The following is a 20,488-nucleotide window of genomic DNA, read 5'->3' as shown; positions in this document are numbered from 1 at the left end:
TGTATAGTGACACGGCCAGTTGTGTTGCGTTAGCGGGATTTGCTGTGTAGACCCGCTCTTGCATGTCGACTGTGTTGACATGTGTGTTGGATCAGACTAATTCAGTTGCCCAGTTGTCTGTATGCTCTATTACTGTTAGTCAAGCATTAAATAAGATCATATGAGGTCTCAACATCGGCTGTGATAAGAGGGCTAGGGTTGGAGTGCTTAAGTTAAAACAAAAAAAATATAAAATTTTTTGTGATTTGAGCAGGTTATAGATAGGATGATGAAGGTTGGTGTGTGGTAGGTGTGGTGACTCCTACATACAGTATGAGGTTGGTATTTCTAACCCAAGGACAGTGGGTTAGCATATGCTATATGGAGATGAGTTGACCTGTTACAATCCATAATATATGGGTGGTCGTACCTGGTGGTGGGATACTGAGGTGTTGTTCTAAAGTTTTGTAGTTATATTCTTAAATGGATGCTTGTTAGCGAGTGTGCATTATTGGAATTGGATACACTCTCATCTCTACATACCTGTGTGTACCCTAGTGTGGGTTATGTGACATGTACACAGTTGTGTATATTTTCTAGTCCTTCAATATTTGTACCAGTGTGTTCTGACCTATACCACGTCACTAATATTAAAGTCAATGTTATGTCCTTTGGGTTTCATTGTTTGTAGTTTGTAGATCCACCTTAATTCTTCTTTGTTTATTTTCTTGAAGTAGTCCCCCCCTCTCCAATTGTGTGGAACTTGGGTGATGGCAGTGAATGTGATCCCTGTGGGATCCCTATTGTGTGTTTCGTGAAAATGTTGCGACAGGCTATGTTGTTCCAATCCTTTTTTAATGTTGCGGATGTGCTCGTACATTCTTGTCTTTAAGGGTCTTATTGTTCTCCCTATATACTGTTTATTGCAAGGGCATGATATTAAGTATACCACCCCTTTTGTGTGGCATGACATTTCTTGTTTAATGGGGTAGGTCTGTCCCGTGGTGTGTGACGTTATGTTTGTCACTTTTCTCTGTCCTTTTTTATCTGCTGTTCTACAGGCTATACATGTCCCGCAGTAATGGAATCCCGGTGTTTGGGATTTCCCGTCAATTTTGCTTTGTGTGAGGTTTCTGGGTGGTATATGGTTGTGTACCAATTGTTTTTTAAGATCAGGTGCTTTTCTGTATACTATTTTCGGTTTCTCCGTTAGTGTCTCTGCTAGTGCGTCGTCTTGTTTTAAAATGTGCCAGTGTTTGTTTACTATTTGTTTAATCTGTTTGGCTGAATCGTTATATTGGGTGATGAAAAATGGGCCTTCTTTTGTCTTGGTGTCTACTGTCTTCTGGGTTTTGTTTATGAGTGTCGATCTGTCTACTGTCAATACTTTGTTGTAGGCCTCGTCTACTGTCTGCAAATTATATTTCTTTTCAATGAATTTGTGTTTGAGTTCTTGTCCTTGTTGTTTGTATTCTTCTATTGTGGAACAGTTTCTCCTGATGCGTGTGAACTGTCCAACTGGTATGTTGTTGATCCAGTTGGGGTGGTGACTGCTGGTAGATAAGATGTAGCTATTGACATCCACAGGTTTGTGAAATGTCCTGGTGGCTAATGTGTTATTATCAATGTATATTTCTAAATCCAGAAATTCTACCTTAGATTGGCTGTAATGTGTAGTGAAGGAAAGGTTGATATTCTCACACATCAGCAGAGAAAAGACCCCGTGCATTGCCAAACCACGGGATCCTGCTGAGTGAATCAAACCCTGCAGCACAGCTGCAATACCCCACACCATTCTGCAGAAGACACAAAGTGAGATCTGCAGCTTGGAAGGTCCCTGTGACAATATTACAACAGGGACACCCACCATCCCCATTAACCCCGCACCATCAGAGTGTATGCACCTTTTAAGTATTAATAAATACAATTTTATTTACAAACAGTGTTGCCTTACATTTGTTTAAACATCAACAAGAGGTCCACAACATCACCAGTGAGTGCGCAATTCACAAAACATTGCAACACGGTAAGATCTGACATTCGATTTTGACTACTGTATATAGTCAAAATCGCATGCAGATCGTACAGGTTTTTTACCTTTCGATCCCGATGCGCGCTCACGTGACAGCACAAATCGAAACCCAGATAGACAGGGTGGCAATGACTATATAGGGCCTTATTCTAGTTCACTCTTTCTGACAAAGATCTTCTTAGATGGACAAAACCATGTACACAGCAGGTGGGGCAGATGTTACTTGTGCAGAGAGAATTAGATTTGGGTGGGGTTTTACTACAAAGTGAGATCTATATTGCAATGTCAAAATAAAGCAGTCAGTATTTACCCTGCACAGAAACAAATAACTCACCCAAATCTAATTCTCTCTGCACATTTGAAATCTGCCCCCCCTGCAGTGCACATGCTTTGTCCATCTAAGAAGGATTTTGTCAGAAAGAGTGAACTAGAATAAGGCCCATAGTGCAAATCTAATGCTGATTGTATGAATTGTATGTTAAAAGTACAGAGATAGCAAAGATTGTGTAGCACTGAAATCTTAAGTCGAATAGCAAGGGAATCTCACCGTGTGTACACACCATAGTGTTACAATCCTGCATTTGTGGCTTTTTCTCATGCCATATTCCATACGGTATCTATGAATGTACAGGTTTAAAACTAATTAAAGCAACAGCCTTACATCTTTACTACTGTTTGAGTGGTGTTTCAATGTGGCAAAATGAGGACATATTTGTAGGTCACGGTTCTGACCTGTCTATGGTCCATGTTGACTTGTTCTGACACTAACATACTGTAGGTTTATTTTTATTGTATGAACAAAAGAACAAGCTTCATCACTTTATACAAAAATAGCCAACTATCTTAGCCCACTACTGCATTTTAATCATTTCCCCCTCCAAGAAAACAGGTGCTGGCAATGTAACTTAAGAATTATGATGTGTGGTCCAACTACCATGAACCTTGCTATAATGACAGAGGGAGAGCTATGGATCCACCAAGGCTAGAATGTTATTGCATACTGGAGATTCATTTCACCGCAGTGTAATGAGATTCAGAAAGCTATGATTAGCATGTCAAAGAATTGTCATTTTACAGATTCCCTGCTGCCCTCCTTATCTCACAGATTTGGTGTCTGTCTAACTGGTGTAAGAAGAGAAGATAACAAAAACATCTTGCTGAACCCAGGACCGCGATACATCATGAGCTCTACAGATACCTGCTTTTATATCCATGTGACCAAAGAAGAGAACTCAGCCTTCAAGCAACATGAACAGATGGAAAAATTCCGCAAATTCAAATCATCCTATCATGGACCGTCCAGACTACCTGTCCACAGCATAATTGCTAGCATGGGTAGGCATTTCCTAACTTCTAGTAGCAATGTAAAACAGGTAAATGATAAAAATGTGTTTCATTATGAATTTCTATCTCAAGATAATATACTGTACTGGAAATCACTGGATGTAAACTATCTTTATCGACATAGACTACGCAGAGCCGTTCCTATAAATATTTATATAGGTTGAGTATCCCTTAACCGAAATACATCCCTTCTCTGAAATATTTCAAAAACTGTAGGTTTTCAGAGTATTTCAGATTTTTATATTTGTATCCCGCCCCCCCCGACCGATTCTTAGCTCATTCCCCTTTGTCCACGGCAGCCTTTGGAATCCTCTTCAGCGCATCTCCTGTTTCAGTGGTGCCCGCGCACTCAAGCAATGCACCCCTGGGACCACAGATGCCACTGGAGAGGATTCCAATGGCCACCGTGGATGCCAGGGGACACCGTGGATGTCGAGGTACCATTGGGGCACAGACAGGGGACCGGCTAAGTATGAAAAAATATATTCCAAAATCTGTAAAAATCCCTTATCTAAAATGCTTGTGGTCCTGTGCATTTCGGATAAGGGATACTCAACCTGTTTATATGCAGTATGTACAGTAGATTGCATTATTAAACTGTAATGTGCCCATATGTAAAGCTCCTCTTGCAAATAGCATGTGTGGAATTATGTTATGCAGAGATAATTTCAATGCAGTATTACAGATCCAGATGCTAAAACAGTTGCCTCTGCACTTTCCATGAATACTGTTTTATTGCTCTTCAGCAGGCAGAACAATGATGCCCAGCCCTTCCTCATAATCTGATCATCTCTCATAAAATGATAATAGCTGTTGTATAAATATTATTTTTATTTTAAACACATCTCTTCATTTCCAGAAAATAAAAGTCACCTAATACATGTTGTACTCAGTTCCTTCCAATGTCAGCGTAATGTTCAGACTTGGTCTCTCAGGATGAGCAGTGAAATGTTGGTGGCTGGTCATAGAGACTGCATATTATTGACAATAAGTTAAATCCCGATTTACTTTTACCACTGTTCATTTTTGGATTGCAGGAACATTTACAAAGTGAGGCTCCACAAATTGGAGCCTGGTAAATATTATCCTTGTTATTGACATTAGCAGCTTTTGGATGTGCATTGGGTCTGTTTGCCATTATTCTCATACCAAAAACAGGTGCACCAATAAGCATTTTGGAACAAATTACACTTTTTTTTGCAATGAGAATGCTACTGTGTGGCTAAACTTGAATTGGGGGTACTAGTGATCACTCTCCATCCATGTGAGACCACTATCCCTTTTTAAAGTATGGGAGTTAGGGTGCAAATTTATAATTTGATGGGATTGCTGAAAACCCTTGCACTGACACTGGCTCCGCCTAATATGGGGAGGTGTGGGATAGATTGCAGACTAAATTAGTTCCACTACCTCTCCAAGACCACTTTAAGCCCTGGATACAAGTGTGTGGAAAATAAACATTTCATACTTAACGTCTGTTAAAGCCCTTACATGGGTTTAAGACCCAAATATCTGCAATATATACTGTGTTAAATTAGCCTGTAGAATATATTTGAGATATTCATATGGAAAAAATGTGTTTTAATTTTGCTTGCAGGTACAGTGGCAATAGATCTGCAAGAGACAAGCTGTCGTTCTAACAGTGGGCCAACTCTAACTCTCCCTTCAGAAGGCAGTAAGGAAGGAAGAAGACCCAGTATAGCACCTGTGCTAGAACTTGCTGACAATGCATCTGTACAGCCATGTGATCTACTGAGTGACCAATCAGAAGATGAAACCAACCAATCTGATGATGAGAGCTCTGACACCAAGGAGTATGTAATAACTCTTGTTATATACAATATATATATATATATATATATATATATATATATATATATATATATATATATACAGGGGCGGATCCAGGATAAAATGACAGGGGGGGCACCATGATAAAAGAGGGTTTAGGTGGGGGGGGGGGCGGTGTTAGTGGTGCCAGTGTACATGCTAAGAGAGCGGCAGAGAGAGGGTGGGAATGGGATTAAAAATAGGCCCTGGCATTTAAAGTACGCAGGCCCACCATGGTGACAAAAGTGAAGGATGTAGTTTTGCGCGCGCCGAAGGCACGCTCCGGAAAATGTGGTGTGGCCACTCAACAGGGGGCATATCCTTGAGTGTAGTGTACAACACCATATACAACTTCTACACATTATGCAACAAAATACTAGACCCCATTATATTTGCCCCTTACACATGATGCCAAATGGAATGAGCCAAAATTCACATAATGCCACACGGATTGAGCCAAAATTCAAATAATGCCACATGGATTGTGTCAAAATTCACATCAAGCCACACGGATTGAGCCAAAATTCACATAATGCCACACGGATTGAGCCAAAATCCAAATAGTGCCACATGGATTGTGTCAAAATTCACATAATGCCACACGGATTGAGCCAAAATTTACGTAATAACACACGGATTGAGCCAAAATTCACATAATGCCAAATGGGTTGAGCCAAAATAAACATAATGCCACACGGATTGAGCCAAAATTCACATAATGCCTCACGGATTGAACCAAAATTCACATAATGCCACACAGATTGAGACAAAAATCACATAATGCCACACGTATTGGGCCAAAATTCACATAATGCCACAAGGATTGTGACAAAATTCACATAATGCCACACGGATTGTGATAAAATTCACATAATGCCACATGGATTGAGCCAAAATTCACATAATGCCACACGGATTGAGACAAATTTCACATAATGCCACATGGATTGAGCCAGAATTCACATAATGCCACACAGATTAAGCCAAAATTCACAATACGTTTCATAAACAGGGACATTGTCCACCAAAGGCGCGCATTAAACATTTACACCATAATGTCCATTACACGTTAAGTTACACACCATTATATCCATTATGTATTATGTCAAACACCATAATGCCTATTAAAAATTATGCTACATAAGTGCTGCTTATCTACATGCTCATTGCCAGAGGTTCCATGCTCATTGCCATGTGGGATTACATGCTCATTGCCAAGGGGAATACATGCTCGCGGTAAATGGGGGACAGCCGCCGCCAGGCAGAAGTGATAGCCACTGACAGTGGCAGAGCCTGGCTGTATTCAGAGCACTGCAGGTCCAGGCTATTTGAAATTATACCCCTTTCACACCAGAAAATGCATTCCCAGGTTGGCCCCTTTAACTCCAGCCTAGTCCCTGCATTTTCTTGTGTAAGGGGGAGAGAAAACCACCCCCCCCCCCCTTTAACCAGTTATACTGATTGCACCAGCCCAATGGCAGGTGCAGTTTCTCCATCTAGGTAAGGCCTGTAAGTGGTTGAACATCTATATACGCAAGCCTTTAAACAACATATCTGTGACACCCTTATAAGTTGCAACATCTCTGTGCATCTGGAAGTTATTACATTTTATTATTGTGCTCCAACATCTGTACTTTTGCGACTCTGATACTGCGACTCAGATGCATGTGCTGATGTATAAACATTGGCTATTTGTATGAATATGGGAATAGCTTCCCACAGTGCTGCTATCAGAAATTGTGGAGCCCAGGACTGACAAATGAGGCAGGGTCCCCCTTCCCCTTTTTTGAACCCCAGCATGCCTGGCGAGACCTCTGGTCTCAACAGCACTGGCCACACTACTCTACCTATACATTGCTTCAAGGGAAATGTGAACTTTGTTTATGACAAAACGTACAACATACACTCTAGTCCTGGGCCCGGGACTGGGGTCTCCACAGTTCCCCCTCTCCCCCTATGGCAGCCCTGGTTTCCCAATAAGAACAAGGCCACAAATCTGCATGAGTCTGAAAAACTGGACACAAGTCCCACTTAGAAAGGAATGATCTCACACTAATGCTACCTAACTCCTAATATTGGCCAGTGCCAGCAAAGCCATTAGTAATACCAGCAGAGACAGGACAAATCAACTAATCCTCCTAATGGTTCAAATTAGTGTATTTTTAAAGGGTTCATCTTAAAAATTCTGACAAACTTTGAAACTTTACCATCTTTTATATGGTTTTCACAATCCTGGCCAAGGTTTATCTATTTTAAATCTTAAGTAATTTAATGAGTACATTTTTCAACCTGTGCATTATTAAGAAAAATCTTAAACATGTGAGAAGATGGGGTATCAAACATCAGGGGCCAAATGTAATAGGGTGAGAGTTTCAGAATGTGAGACATTTTGGGAGAGTTTTCCCATGTTTTTTTAAAACAGCTATCAATTACACTGCAAAACCAGGTTGATTTTGCCATGTAATTGATTGCTACTTTAAAAAACATGGGAAAACTCTCCCAAAATCTCTCACTTTCTGAAACTCTCACCCTATTACATTTGGCCCCTGATGTGGAAACTATGTGTTTACATATAATATAGCATTTTAATGTTGCTGTATAATGTTCTAATATTCTTACCAATATAAGTACACTTATTTTTAACTGTAACGGCAGGAAAATGAAAAAATAATATTCTTCATTTTTTTTTATTACAGATATGCTAAAGGGTACCCTCCAAATTCACCATATATAGGAAGCTCACCTACGTTTTGTCACTTATTGCACGAAAAAGTCCCATTTTGTTGTCTACGATTAGACAAGGTATCTTCTATAAATATATCTAATACTAACTGTGGACATGGGGCCCTGCCATACCATACACACAGGGCCTTATTCTAGTTCACTCTTTCTGACAAAATCATTTTTAGATGGACAAAACCATGTGCACTGCAGGTGGGGCAGATGTAACTTGTGCAGAGAGAATTAGTTTTGGGTGGGGTTTTACTTCAAAGTGAGATCTATATTGCAGTGTAAAAATAAAGCAGCCAGTATTTACCCTGCACAGAAACAAAATAACTCACCCAAATCTAATTCTCTCTGCACATGTTATATCTGCTCCCCTGCCATGCACATGGTTTTGTCCATCTAAGAAGGATTTTGTCAAAAAGAGTGAACTAGAATAAGGCCCACAGTAACTATGGGCACATTACAGTTCACACACCACCTACTCCATCCATACCTCATAAACATATAAACACACATACAGAAAAAAACTCTCATCACCAATAAAGACCTTTTCTACGCTCCAACACCACAACCAGAAATTAGCTGATGTACTGTCCGTTGACCACTTCTGCAATCACCACTTATTAATTCATTCACTTTTACTCATATTCTGCTTCATGACACTTCTCTATCCTTGCTATGAATGCCCTTTTCTACAGGTACAGACCTCTGATCACCCTCCACTACCGAGATCACTTTCTCTCTGGTCTCCAGATTCTTCTATTTGTCGTATAACAAAACTGTTTCCACTTCTTTCTCTTCTTCCTGATCATCCTTGTCCCAACTCTTTGTTGTATGAAACCTGCATCATCCAATCACTGAAGTCCTGTTATTCTCTTATGCTCGATGTATTTTTCTGATATATATACTTCTGTTCTCCCCCTTGCTGTCTACACTTGTCCATTTCTCTAATGTCTGTAGCTAATGCTGAGCTACAGTTGATGCCTATTAATTTACTAGCTGCAACTACAGCACTTCCTCTAAATATTTTGTGTCCCTTTTATAACATTTTCTATATTTTTATATGAACACCAATGTATGTCCATGCAAGCACTGAAGCCACTCCCTTCTTTGTCCTGTCTTCTTTTTCTGATGTTTCTATACATAACACTTCTTCTTGTTTTTTGCCTTTACATCAAAGTTGAGCCATTCCATCTCTTACATCTCTGACTCCCAATCCTCCCTCTCCAACTCCATCAATTTGCTGACTTGCTCACCTTATTCCAGTCAATGGCTACCCCTACATTAAACATGTGCTCAGCTGCCTGGTATACATTGTTCTGCTTACTCTACTTGTCCTAATGTCTTACATCTGCCACATTTATTGCCACTGTCTCTACACCCCAAACTATTAGCATTTTCTCAGATGTTCCATACAATCAATATCTTGTCCTGCACCCATACTCTGCTAATGTCTCCATACACTCAGACACTTTGCTTCACCCTTTCATACTCCCTAGAAGGTGCTGCTCATACTATATAGCTGGAAATAATTTGTTCTCTTGTCACTTCTGCTTTAGGGTTGTCAACACAACTATTATGAAGATGCAAAAGCTTATGATTTTAAGAATAAAATCATCATTGTTGCAGCCGAGACAGCAGGAAACGGCCTTTACAATTTCATAGTTCCACTCCGAGCTTATTACAGACCAAAGAAGGAACTTAACCCAGTCATATTACTACTGGATAATCCGTAAGTGCTGACAATTTACATACATGTGCATATGTTGTATGCTTATACTGTAGAGTAGCTGTCGGCCATGTCTACAATTCATACAGTGTTATATATTAAGTTTGATGATTAGGTTGGTATCTTGCCAGCCATTCATGACTCCTCCACAAATATCATTATTGTTTTTTAAAATAAGCATGATGCCAAAATAATAAATGGACTTTTACCCATAACAATCATTGGGAACATAAGGGGGTAATTCAGACCAGATCACATGGCTGCCAATTTGCACGAGCAATCATCAATAGACTGCACATGGGAAGGGATCGTAGTGCGCATGGGTGAGGCCATCCTGTGATAACATTTCTGCTCATTTTTTTAACGCTGACTGTAAACAAGTTTATTAACAGAAAGCTGGTGTATGTGTGGGGTAACCGTCCATTTTCTCTGAGTATCAAGGAAAACACAGGCGTGCCCAGGTGTTTAAGGGGAAGTCATGTGACGTCAGCTTCGGCCCCGATCTGGCTGCTTTCATCGCAGCCACTGAGTTAATCCTTAACTACGCACAGACTGAACATACTAGAAAAATGATTTGATGGCTAAGCAATTTGCAGGCTTGCACAGGGTGGATTTTCACTCAGCTGCTATCTAATCACTGGGTGATTGCAGGGCACTCCTAAATCGCACCGCAACGATAAGGTCTGGATAACTCACATACTGTAGTGCAATTTTCAAAGTTGGTAGAGAGGTTATTACATGAGCCTGTGTATCATCACCTTGCACTTGTAATGCTGTAAAATTACCATGTTGGTTTTTGTCCTAAAGCAAACCCATTCTTTATTGTTGCCATACTTGTAGATAATTGTTTTTATTGACAGGGTAGGCGTCGGAGCAGTGACTTATGGGTAAGATTAGACTATAATGATATCAATGTGTAAAACTCTATTTAAATAAATATGTTCTAAATTTAAAAAAAAATGGAAATTGTGACAGTAACAAAGTATGCAACTGTCACTTTAAGAAGCGCAGTCTTGCTCAGTAAATTATTCACAAATTAGCCACATTAAATGGAAATCAATAATTACATTTATTAAAACAATTCATATAAAGTATTGATATGTTCAAAGTGCACAATGAATTAACAAACAAGACACACAACAAAAAACATTTAATTGTATTTAAAAAAAATATATATAATATATATTAAGACTATATCTATATAGAGGCTATAATGCGGCTTTATAATATTATAGACGTATTGTATGAGGCTTTCAATATATATTTTGGTAATTTCCTGAGGCAATGGCATAGTTACCAGTCCCAGATAGTAAATAGTTCCAGTCACTGCAGAATATTGCGCCTTTAGGTGATTGTGATACGGGTCAGTCTCTCCACTCCTTTACTAGAAATGTACTCCGGAAATATTAGGATGGAAGTGTTTCTCCACAGACCTTGAGATATTTGTACATCCACCAGCGCGTCTAATAGCAATGTTGTGGGGTGGGGTAAATAGAGGCTCCTACTCAAAAACACATTTATCTGCCTGTAGCTCAACTTAAACTGAGGAAGCCGCCGTGTCAAGCTACAGTCAGAGAAATGTGTGAGTAAGAGCCTATATCGAAGAAAAAAAGGGATTGTGGGCACTGGAGGGTTTTTAGGCTCCTCCCCTGTCCACAGGACCTGGCGCTTTAAATAATACGTTTAAAACGGGTTTCAGAATGAAGGAAAAGAAAACTATATCTCTAAATTGACAGCTGCTACAAGTGTTAGTGAGTCTGCTGAGAACTCACCATAGTAGTACAGAAAAAGATGGTTAACACTATGTGCTGCTGAACTTAGAATAATGCTTGGTGAACCACGCTGAATAATAGGTCACCTGGACACACTGTAATCATTAAACTTTGTATTTTATATACGAAAAAACATGTCAATAAAAGCAGAATATACACATATAAGTATAATATAAAATAAAATAAACACAGTATAAAAATTGTAACTTCCCATACGGTGGACAATTGCGATAATGGAATAAGCGCTTGAATAAGGCAATAAATATGGCAAACTCTATTGAGGTCACGAGTAACAAGTAAGTGGAGGGTTAATTCCCAGAGCAGTATGTAGTCAATGATGGATTAGACAAGCCAGAGTATTAGTAATGGGGTGGTTTGTAAGGCGGGTTAGGCACATGCAAGCAGAGTCAGTCAAGTGACCAAAGCGATCAATATGAGTGTAACCTGTTAGCGCATGTAACGCAAAGTTGCAGTCTTTCAGGTACACAAAAGATCCTTAAGTGAATGCTCACCTTCCTTAGTGGTGGAATCTGGAGGGACCGGGGAGCCCGATGACACAGCGGCACGACCCGGTACACGTAATGTTGTCGTCCGTGAGCAGACACTGCAATGAGATGCGGTGGGTGAATAAGCCGTAGGATGAGACCCCTGGTGCTGGTATCTGTGGGTGTTGTGGCGAGCTCCAGTGAATTTGCAAAAGCGAATGGAGCAAGCCGGCTCCATGTAAGGGAATCGTGACCTCAGATATGTGTTGGCAGAAGTGATGTCGCCGCGTTTCATTTCCTAGGCAACCGGAAACTTTTTCAAGACTTAGGAGCCTCTATCTACCCGATCCGACAACATTGCTATTAGACGCGCTGGTGGATGTACAAATATCTCAAGGTCTGTGGAGAAATACTTCCATCCTAATATTTCCGGAGTGCATTTCTGGTAAAGGAGTGGAGAGACTGACCCGTATCTCAATCAACTAAAGGCGCAACACTATGCAGTGACCGGAACTAATTACTATCTGGGACTGGTAGCTATGCCATTGCCTCAGGAAATTACCAATATATATTCAAAGCCTCATACAATACGTCTATTATATTAAAAAGCCGCATTATATCCTCTATATAGATATATTCTTAATATATATTATATATATATTTTAATACAATTAAATGTTTTGTGTTGTGTGTCTTGTTTGTTAATTCATTATGCCCTTTGAACGTATCAGTACTTTATATGAATTGTTTTAATAAATGTAATTATTGATTTCCATTTAATGTGGCTAATGTGTGAATAATTTACTAAGCAAGACTGCACTTCTTAAAGTGACAGTTGCATATTTTGTTACTGTCACATTTTCCATTTTTGTAACTTAAGGGCACACACCCTGTATAGGAAGCTGCGAAACTTGCTCAGTTAAAAAAAATCTGTCTACACCTGTGTTAATTAGGCTCTAGCACGACTATCACTTCTCAGTGGCCCTTGGACCACTAACCTCTATCTCTGTTCTAAATTTTATTTCCATTTGTAAATTGTTCTAGTGCCTGTAAATTGCCATGTTTGTATAACTAGTAAAGAGACGGAGAGCTGTGCTCCTTTAAGAATTTCCAGTGCATAAATGGAGAAACTACAAATATTTTAATCAAGAGACCTAATAAACAGCCCGCACATATTTCCTTTTAAAATGCATCTCTAAGAGATGTATTCATTCCATTTCAAAAGAATTTTTTCCTAGGGTTCCTTAATGGCCTTTTATGAAATGCAGCCATTTGTGTAATAGCTATGCAAAGAATTGCTTTAAACATAGTGTCAGCCACAGAAAATGACACATACGGTGTCTGTGGATATCACTGTGTTGGAACACATTTTATTTTCTGTCACAGTTTCCACAGAGTTCCAGTAATGATAGTATGAAAATGCAGCCAGAAATAATTTGTCTGTTAAACATAATATTTCTTCTTTTCAATTTGCCTAATGTCAAAAAAAATTGAAAACATGAGTCACAGAATGTTCCATTAGATGCATTTTATATATTTTTTGTACTGTTTGTAATTATCAGGCTGTGAGTGTATGTGTGTGGATGTGTCTGCAGGCAATCGCATGCTTTAAGTTTATATTTTTATTCTTTTTTACAGTATTCGCTGCTGTAAGTACATATATTTCTAAATGGTCAATAGCTCATTCACCTCAGTAACATAACTATATATATATATATATATATATATATATATATATATATATATATATATATATATATATATATATTTATATACACACACCTCTGCTTCCAAATCTGTCGTATAACATCGTATCTCCAAACTTTGCAGTGCGCCTAGGAGGGACTGTTCTTGTGACGCTACCATGAGGCCACGCCCCATTTTCGCCATTGTGGGGGCATCCCCCAGCCCCCTGGCTGCATCAGCAGATGCTGCATGCGCACAGCATCTATTCTCGGGTGACAGGGGAGGACTCCCAACTGTCCCCCCGCCACGGGATACTGCCGGCCCCGGACAGGATGCGGAATGTCCCAAAAAAAGGGACGTTCCCGCGAAAAGCGGGACAGTTGGGAGGTATGTGACATGTCTTGTGTAACAGACATAGGAAAAACCCCAGAGGCAGGCCGCTAGTACATGATTTCAGTCTGCAGGTTAATACATCAACACAGCTGGGAGAACTACTGTATTCCTCTTGGGACTTTTAGTCAATGGGGGAGATTCTCTAAACTAAAAATGCATTAAAATCCCCGTTATCTGGGTTTTTACCACATTTTGGGATGCTCTAAGCATCCCCCGCCGGGTTACCTGGGGTTACCTGGCGGGGGGCATCGCCAGAAAAGTCTGGTGATGTCCCATAGAAGTCTATAGGCTTCTAACGCAACCCATTGCCGCCCCGCACTGACCCACCATCGCCCCGCACCGACCCTTCCTCACCTGTGTCCGGGCAGCACAGAGCTGTGCTGCCCGGACCTGTGACCTCTTCCCTGCACTGTACATCCTCTTCTGGGTGCAGGGAGGAGGAGAGCCAGCACTCCCTGCAGCAGCAGCTCCAGGCCAGGTAAGAGAGGGAGGGGGGAGCCGCCGGGACCCGCCGCTCATAGACGCGGCAACGCAAAAGACAGCTCTTAACGCAAGAGCTGTCTTTTGTGATAATTATCGCATATGTTAGATCATATGCGATAATTATGTTTGCGGTAGCTGTCAATGGGCGGCAATAAAGGGGCGCGGATGTTTGAGCATCCCCCTCAATGACATGTATGGCAGTGAAGGACAAATACAATACAGTTACCCTATTCCCTTTTCAGAGTACAGTATGGCCAGAAGTAAAGACAACAATGAAGATACTGAAAGCACATAAAGATTTGTCTTCATCAGGGCTTAAAGTGGTCCTGGACAGGTGCTGGAACTCACTACACCCAACTCTACCCCCCCTTCCCCTACATGTCTCAGCCAGGGTGGGTGCTAGGTTGTTTGGCGCCCTCCTACAAGCTTTACATTTATGGCCTATCCCACATACCCATGGAAAGAATAATATGGGGCCACATAATAATACCCCTACACATAAAAAAAAATTTGTATCCACAATGATATCCTATTGGAGACAATGCTTAATTTCTCAGATAGTTAAGATGTGGAGATGCACCGTTGAAAGTAATTTGGATATTTGAGGGAAAAGATGAAAAAAATACTCTCTTTTTTGTTGGGACATTAATCAATTGTATGGAGATTAATCAACGTAATCTCTGTTTATGAAGTTTAATTACAATAGTGGTAAGTAATCGGTGGGACGATGCCAAAGACCTACTATGTCAACGCCCCTGATGTTGCAGTCAATACTAGTATAACAAATTAAAGGATACCTGTCACCCCCTTTTACTACCCCCAACTAACCCCTAGGCTATGTAGTATAGGTCTATGTAAGCTGTGCTGTGTTTTTTTTTTTTTTTTTTTTAAGCGCTATTTTACTCACTAGAACGGCTTGAAATCCTTCCAGCGTCCCCTGTATCCAAGGGGAGCTGAGTCCGTTGCTAGGGATCGAGTCAAATTCTTCAAAAACGTCCCTCCCCCTGTGTGCTAAGCATCACGGCCCTGTGATGCTTTCTCAGCCCCCTTCCTCCTTCTCCCCCTCCCCTTTGCTGAGATCTCGCAGCTGCGCGCAAGTTTCCCTGAAGCCGTCCTGGCAATCTCCATAGTCCCACCCTCCGATGTCATCAGGCCGCGCACCTGTGTGATTCCAGACAGTACAATCAGTACACGCCGCACTCACCGATCAGCGAGGGATGACAGGAAACAGGCAGCAGCAGCGACGAGTCTTCCTTCTGTCTTCTCTCCGCGGCGTGTACTGATTGTACTGTCTGGAATCACACAGGTGCGCGGCCTGATGACATCGGAGGGTGGGACTATGGAGATTGCCAGGACGGCTTCAGGGAAACTTGCGCGCAGCTGCAAGATCTCAGCAAAGGGGAGGGGGAGAAGGAGGAAGTAAAGGGGGCTGAGAAAGCATCACAGGGGAGTGTCCGTTAGCCCACATTGGGACGGACATCTCCAGATTATGCTAATGAAGGCAACAGCGCGAATGGATGATACACGGTAATGAAAAGGTTTTTTTTAGTTTGAAAAGCGGATTCTGCGTTGCTGTACTCTGTACTAGTAGACATGGGGGTTAGTTTGGGGTCCTTGATGGGGGTGACAGGAACCCTTTAAAGGGTTCCTGTCACCCCCATCAAGGACCCCAAACTAACCCCCATGTCTACTAGTACAGAGTACAGCAACGCAGAATCCGCTTTTCAAACTAAAAAAAACCTTTTCATTACCGTGTATCATCCATTCGCGCTGTTGCCTTCATTAGCATAATCTGGAGATGTCCGTCCCAATGTGGGCTAACGGACACTCCCCTGTGATGCTTTCTCAGCCCCCTTTACTTCCTCCTTCTCCCCCTCCCCTTTGCTGAGATCTTGCAGCTGCGCGCAAGTTTCCCTGAAGCCGTCCTGGCAATCTCCATAGTCCCACCCTCCGATGTCATCAGGCCGCGCACCTGTGTGATTCCAGACAGTACAATCAGTACACGCCGCGGAGAGAAGACAGAAGGAAGACTCGTCGCTGCTGCTGCCTGTTTCCTGTCATCCCTCGCTGATCGGTGAGTGCGGCGTGTACTGATTGTACTGTCTGGAATCACACAGGTGCGCGGCCTGATGACATCGGAGGGTGGGACTATGGAGATTGCCAGGACGGCTTCAGGGAAACTTGCGCGCAGCTGCGAGATCTCAGCAAAGGGGAGGGGGAGAAGGAGGAAGGGGGCTGAGAAAGCATCACAGGGCCGTGATGCTTAGCACACAGGGGGAGAGACGTTTTTGAAGAATTTGACTCGATCCCTAGCAACGGACTCAGCTCCCCTTGGATACAGGGGACGCTGGAAGGATTTCAAGCCGTTCTAGTGAGTAAAATAGCGCTTAAAAAAAAAAAAAAAAAAACACAGCACAGCACAGCTTACATAGACCTATACTACATAGCCTAGGGGTTAGTTGGGGGTAGTAAAAGGGGGTGACAGGTATCCTTTAAAGGGATGGGGAGGTTGAAATGAAGTGTATTAAAAATCAGCTTTTATTTTGCAAACAAATACTAGACAGACATATATAATTGACAAACAAAAAGTAAAAATTTAGTAAAGTCCCACTTGTAAGTCAGTGAGCTACACAAATGAAATCTAGTAATGTCGCCTCCTGTCTCCAACTCAATAATTTCTAGCTGGAAAAAAAATCCATTCATTTTATGTTTAAGCCTGTCAACATGCAACAAATGTTTCAAGTAACCAGCTTCCACAAGAGTAGTATATAAGGTAAATGTTTCAAACACCGACTTCCACAGAGTTTATAAGGAAACAATGTGTCTGATATGGCATGAGATTCAGGCCTGTTGTTTGAGGTTAATGAGGCAATTCTAAAGATTTACATATTATTACACAGTGCTTGTTGTAATACAATCAGAAAATCTGGCACAGAAGAGCTTGAAAGGTGTGTTATCTTAAAGAGATAGCGATTTAATTAAGTGTTTCAATTACACAGAGCTTGTTGCAGTAAAAAAGGCCCCCATACACTATGCGATGATTTGGGCCCGATTTCACCCGATTCGGATGAATCGGGCCGTGAAATCATCCCAAATCGCATATTTTGACACCCTGTCCGACCCGATGCGCGGTCCCGTGCGCATCGGATTGGAGTCGGGCAGTCGCACCGGCTGCACATAAGATTTCCTAAATCTTATATGCAGTCTCCGGGCAGGGTCAGTGGGCGGGGGACGCCGGGCATGGGGAGAGGCTGAAACGGGCAGCTGACACAGACAGCGGGCGGGGGACGCCGGGCATAGGGAGAGGCTGGAACGGGCAGCTGACACAGACAGCGGGTGGTAGCAGTGGCAAACGCAGGATTTTCAGAAGGGGGTTTCCAGAGGGGCGGAGCAAAGCACAGAGATGGACACTTAGGTGACCCAGTATATGTCGGGTCAGTTAAAGTATTATAGATAGACCAAATGTATATAAATAATAATAAAAAAAAATATATATATATATATATATATATATATATATATATATATATATTGTGGGGTTTTAGCATCAAACGGGTAGGCACAGGTGAGGATTTGGCACAGACTTAGACAGTGACATCACGGCTTGGGTCCAAAACAGGGCTTGCCTGAGTTTTATTGCAGCACTCAGAGCAAGAAACTAACAACAGCCTTTACACTTCAGGCAAAACAGAAAACAAAAACCTGCTCGTCTGAGCTCTAACTAAACAGAATAAACGTCCCTCTCTATACCAGGGCCACACTATGTGACACTGGACGCATACAGCAGATATAGATCAAGTAATGCAGTACTTACAGCCTTGTCTCTCTCTAGCAGCAGCTTACTGCCTCCAACACCCAGGGAGAGAGATAGAGCCCTAAGGAGAGGGCTGACTCCTTTTTAAAGAATCAGGTGTTCTCCTGATTACCAGCCCAGGACAGAACACCCTTTGTAAGCCGGAGCTTACCACACAGATTGAAATAGCCTGCAGTCTATATGCCATAAGACAGGATTCTAGGGGAAAAGTACCTGCCGTCTATGACTTTCCCTGCCACTGTCTTACATACCCTCCCCCTCTGTTCGAACCTGTGGGGTCGGACACTGTCTGCCAACTGGCAGTATGTTCGGGATAGGGCATCGGCATTACCCTGAAGCCTTCCTGCTCTGTGTTCCACTGTAAATTTGAAATTTTGCAAATTGAGAAACCATCTCATGACCCTTGCATTTCTCTCTTTGGCTTGGTACATCCATGTAAGTGGGGAGTGGTCAGTGATTAATCTAAAGGAGCGTCCTAAGAGATAGTACTTTAGGGATTCAAGGGCCCACTTGATTGCTAAGCACTCCCGCTCGACTATACTGTAGTTTCTCTCCGTAGGTGTGAGCTTCCTGCTCAAATATGTTACCGGGTGTTCCTCTCCACCAACTTCTTGGGAGAGGACAGCACCTAGTCCCACATCAGAAGCATCAGTCTGTACGACAAACTCTTTTTTAAAATCTGGAGTGATCAGGACTGGTTGATTACAAAGGGCCACTTTTAATTCTTGGAATGCCCTTTCAGCCTCTGGGTTCCAGCTGACCATAACTGCCCTACCTCCTTTGGTAAGATCGGTTAGGGGCGCTGCTATGGTTGCAAACTGGGGAATGAACCTACGGTAATACCCCAGAATTCCCAAAAAAGCCCTGACTTGTTTTTTTGTCGAAGGACGAGGCCAGTCTTGGATAGCCTCCACTTTATTTATTTGTGGCTTTATTATACCTCTCCCGATAACATACCCCAGGTAACGTTTTTGGACCTCCCCAGATATGGCCTGTCTACGTGCTTCTGGTACTCTATAGGGTTTTAAGCGTACCCGAACTCCAGGTTCGGTGACAATGTCATGTTTTATGGCTGTGGTGCGCCCTGGAAGTTCTGAGAACACATCATAATTCCTTTGTACTAACTCTTTAGTTTCCTGCTTCTGGGATTTGGACAGGGTCTCTGACACCCGCACCTCTGGGCTATCACTAGAGGGGGCACTTACAGCTGTCAAAGTCTCTCTGTCTTTCCAGGGTTTAATTAAGTTCACATGGTACAACTGTTCTGGCTTCCGTTTACCTGGTTGATACACTTTATAATTTACACTTCCCACTTTTTTATCTACCCGATACAGTAGATCCTGGTTAATGGCCATCTTTGGGAACTCTTTGTCAGCATTGGGGTATTGGGGCTCACCATTTATGACTTTAGGATTTTCCCTAGCTCTTAATAAGGTGGGATCTCTAAGTTGAGCAGTCCCAAAATTATCACGTGACATCTCTAGCTCAGGCATGTCACCTGCTTCTTCCTGCTCCTCAGCTTCACCTGCAAGAACAGCTAGGGGAAAACGGTCAGATTCAATAGTGGTCACCCCTACCGTTTGAACCTCAGTATCCTGATCAAAAGGCTCAGGACTAATCACAGGGCACACATTTTCATTATTAACAGCATTTCTAGTGCAGTGTACACTCTGTTTCCACAAGTCCCAGAACAATGGGAAGTCTCTTCCCAGGATCACACTATGCATCAGGGTCTCTACCACGCCCACTTCATGGGACACAGTTCCACAAGTACTCTTTAGCTGGACTAAAGCTGTGGGATACTCCTTGGTGTCCCCATGTATGCACAAGACCCCTATGTAACGTCCTGTGAGTGTCCCAGGGTCTACCAAGCTGGCATGGATGAGAGTAACTAAACTCCCAGAGTCCAGAAGAGCCCTCCCGGGATAACCATCCACCTTTACATGACATATTTGCTGTCCAGTTTCTGACACAGTCTCAGCAGAGAAAACAGAACGTGCATATAAAGAGCTTCACCTGGCTGTATCACACTCCATTGGCTCAGAAGTAAGGGGGCAATTGGCAGCAATATGCCCAGGTCCATGACAACGCCAACACTGTATGCGGCCCTAGTCTTTTTGCGACCCAGGTTTGGACCCTACTGTCCCTTGGGAACGCCCCTCCACTGTTTGTTCCCCATCTAGGCCACCTCCCTTTACAACATTATTCACCCCT

The 20,488-nt window shown here is 42.1% G+C and overlaps 1 protein-coding gene across 12 annotated transcripts in view; it reads left to right on the top strand.

Annotated features, from left to right (window-relative positions):
* Window positions 1-20,488, top strand: part of KCNT2 (potassium sodium-activated channel subfamily T member 2) — an 852,827-nt gene that overhangs the window by 625,083 nt on the left and 207,256 nt on the right. For all 12 annotated transcript variants that reach the window (XM_083156802.1, XM_083156806.1, XM_083156799.1 and 9 more), the window contains 4 exons: window positions 3,117-3,346; window positions 4,953-5,169; window positions 7,882-7,987; window positions 9,472-9,644. In XM_083156802.1, the coding sequence (XP_083012928.1) occupies window positions 3,117-3,346; window positions 4,953-5,169; window positions 7,882-7,987; window positions 9,472-9,644 (726 nt within the window). The remainder of the gene's footprint in view (window positions 1-3,116; window positions 3,347-4,952; window positions 5,170-7,881; window positions 7,988-9,471; window positions 9,645-20,488) is intronic.

This window comes from Crinia signifera, chromosome 8, assembly GCF_055691185.1.
Source record: "Crinia signifera chromosome 8, ASM5569118v1, whole genome shotgun sequence".
NCBI lineage: Eukaryota > Metazoa > Chordata > Amphibia > Anura > Myobatrachidae > Crinia > Crinia signifera.
The sequence above is the reverse complement of the archived record's forward strand: the minus strand, read 5'-3'. Positions and strand labels throughout refer to the sequence as shown.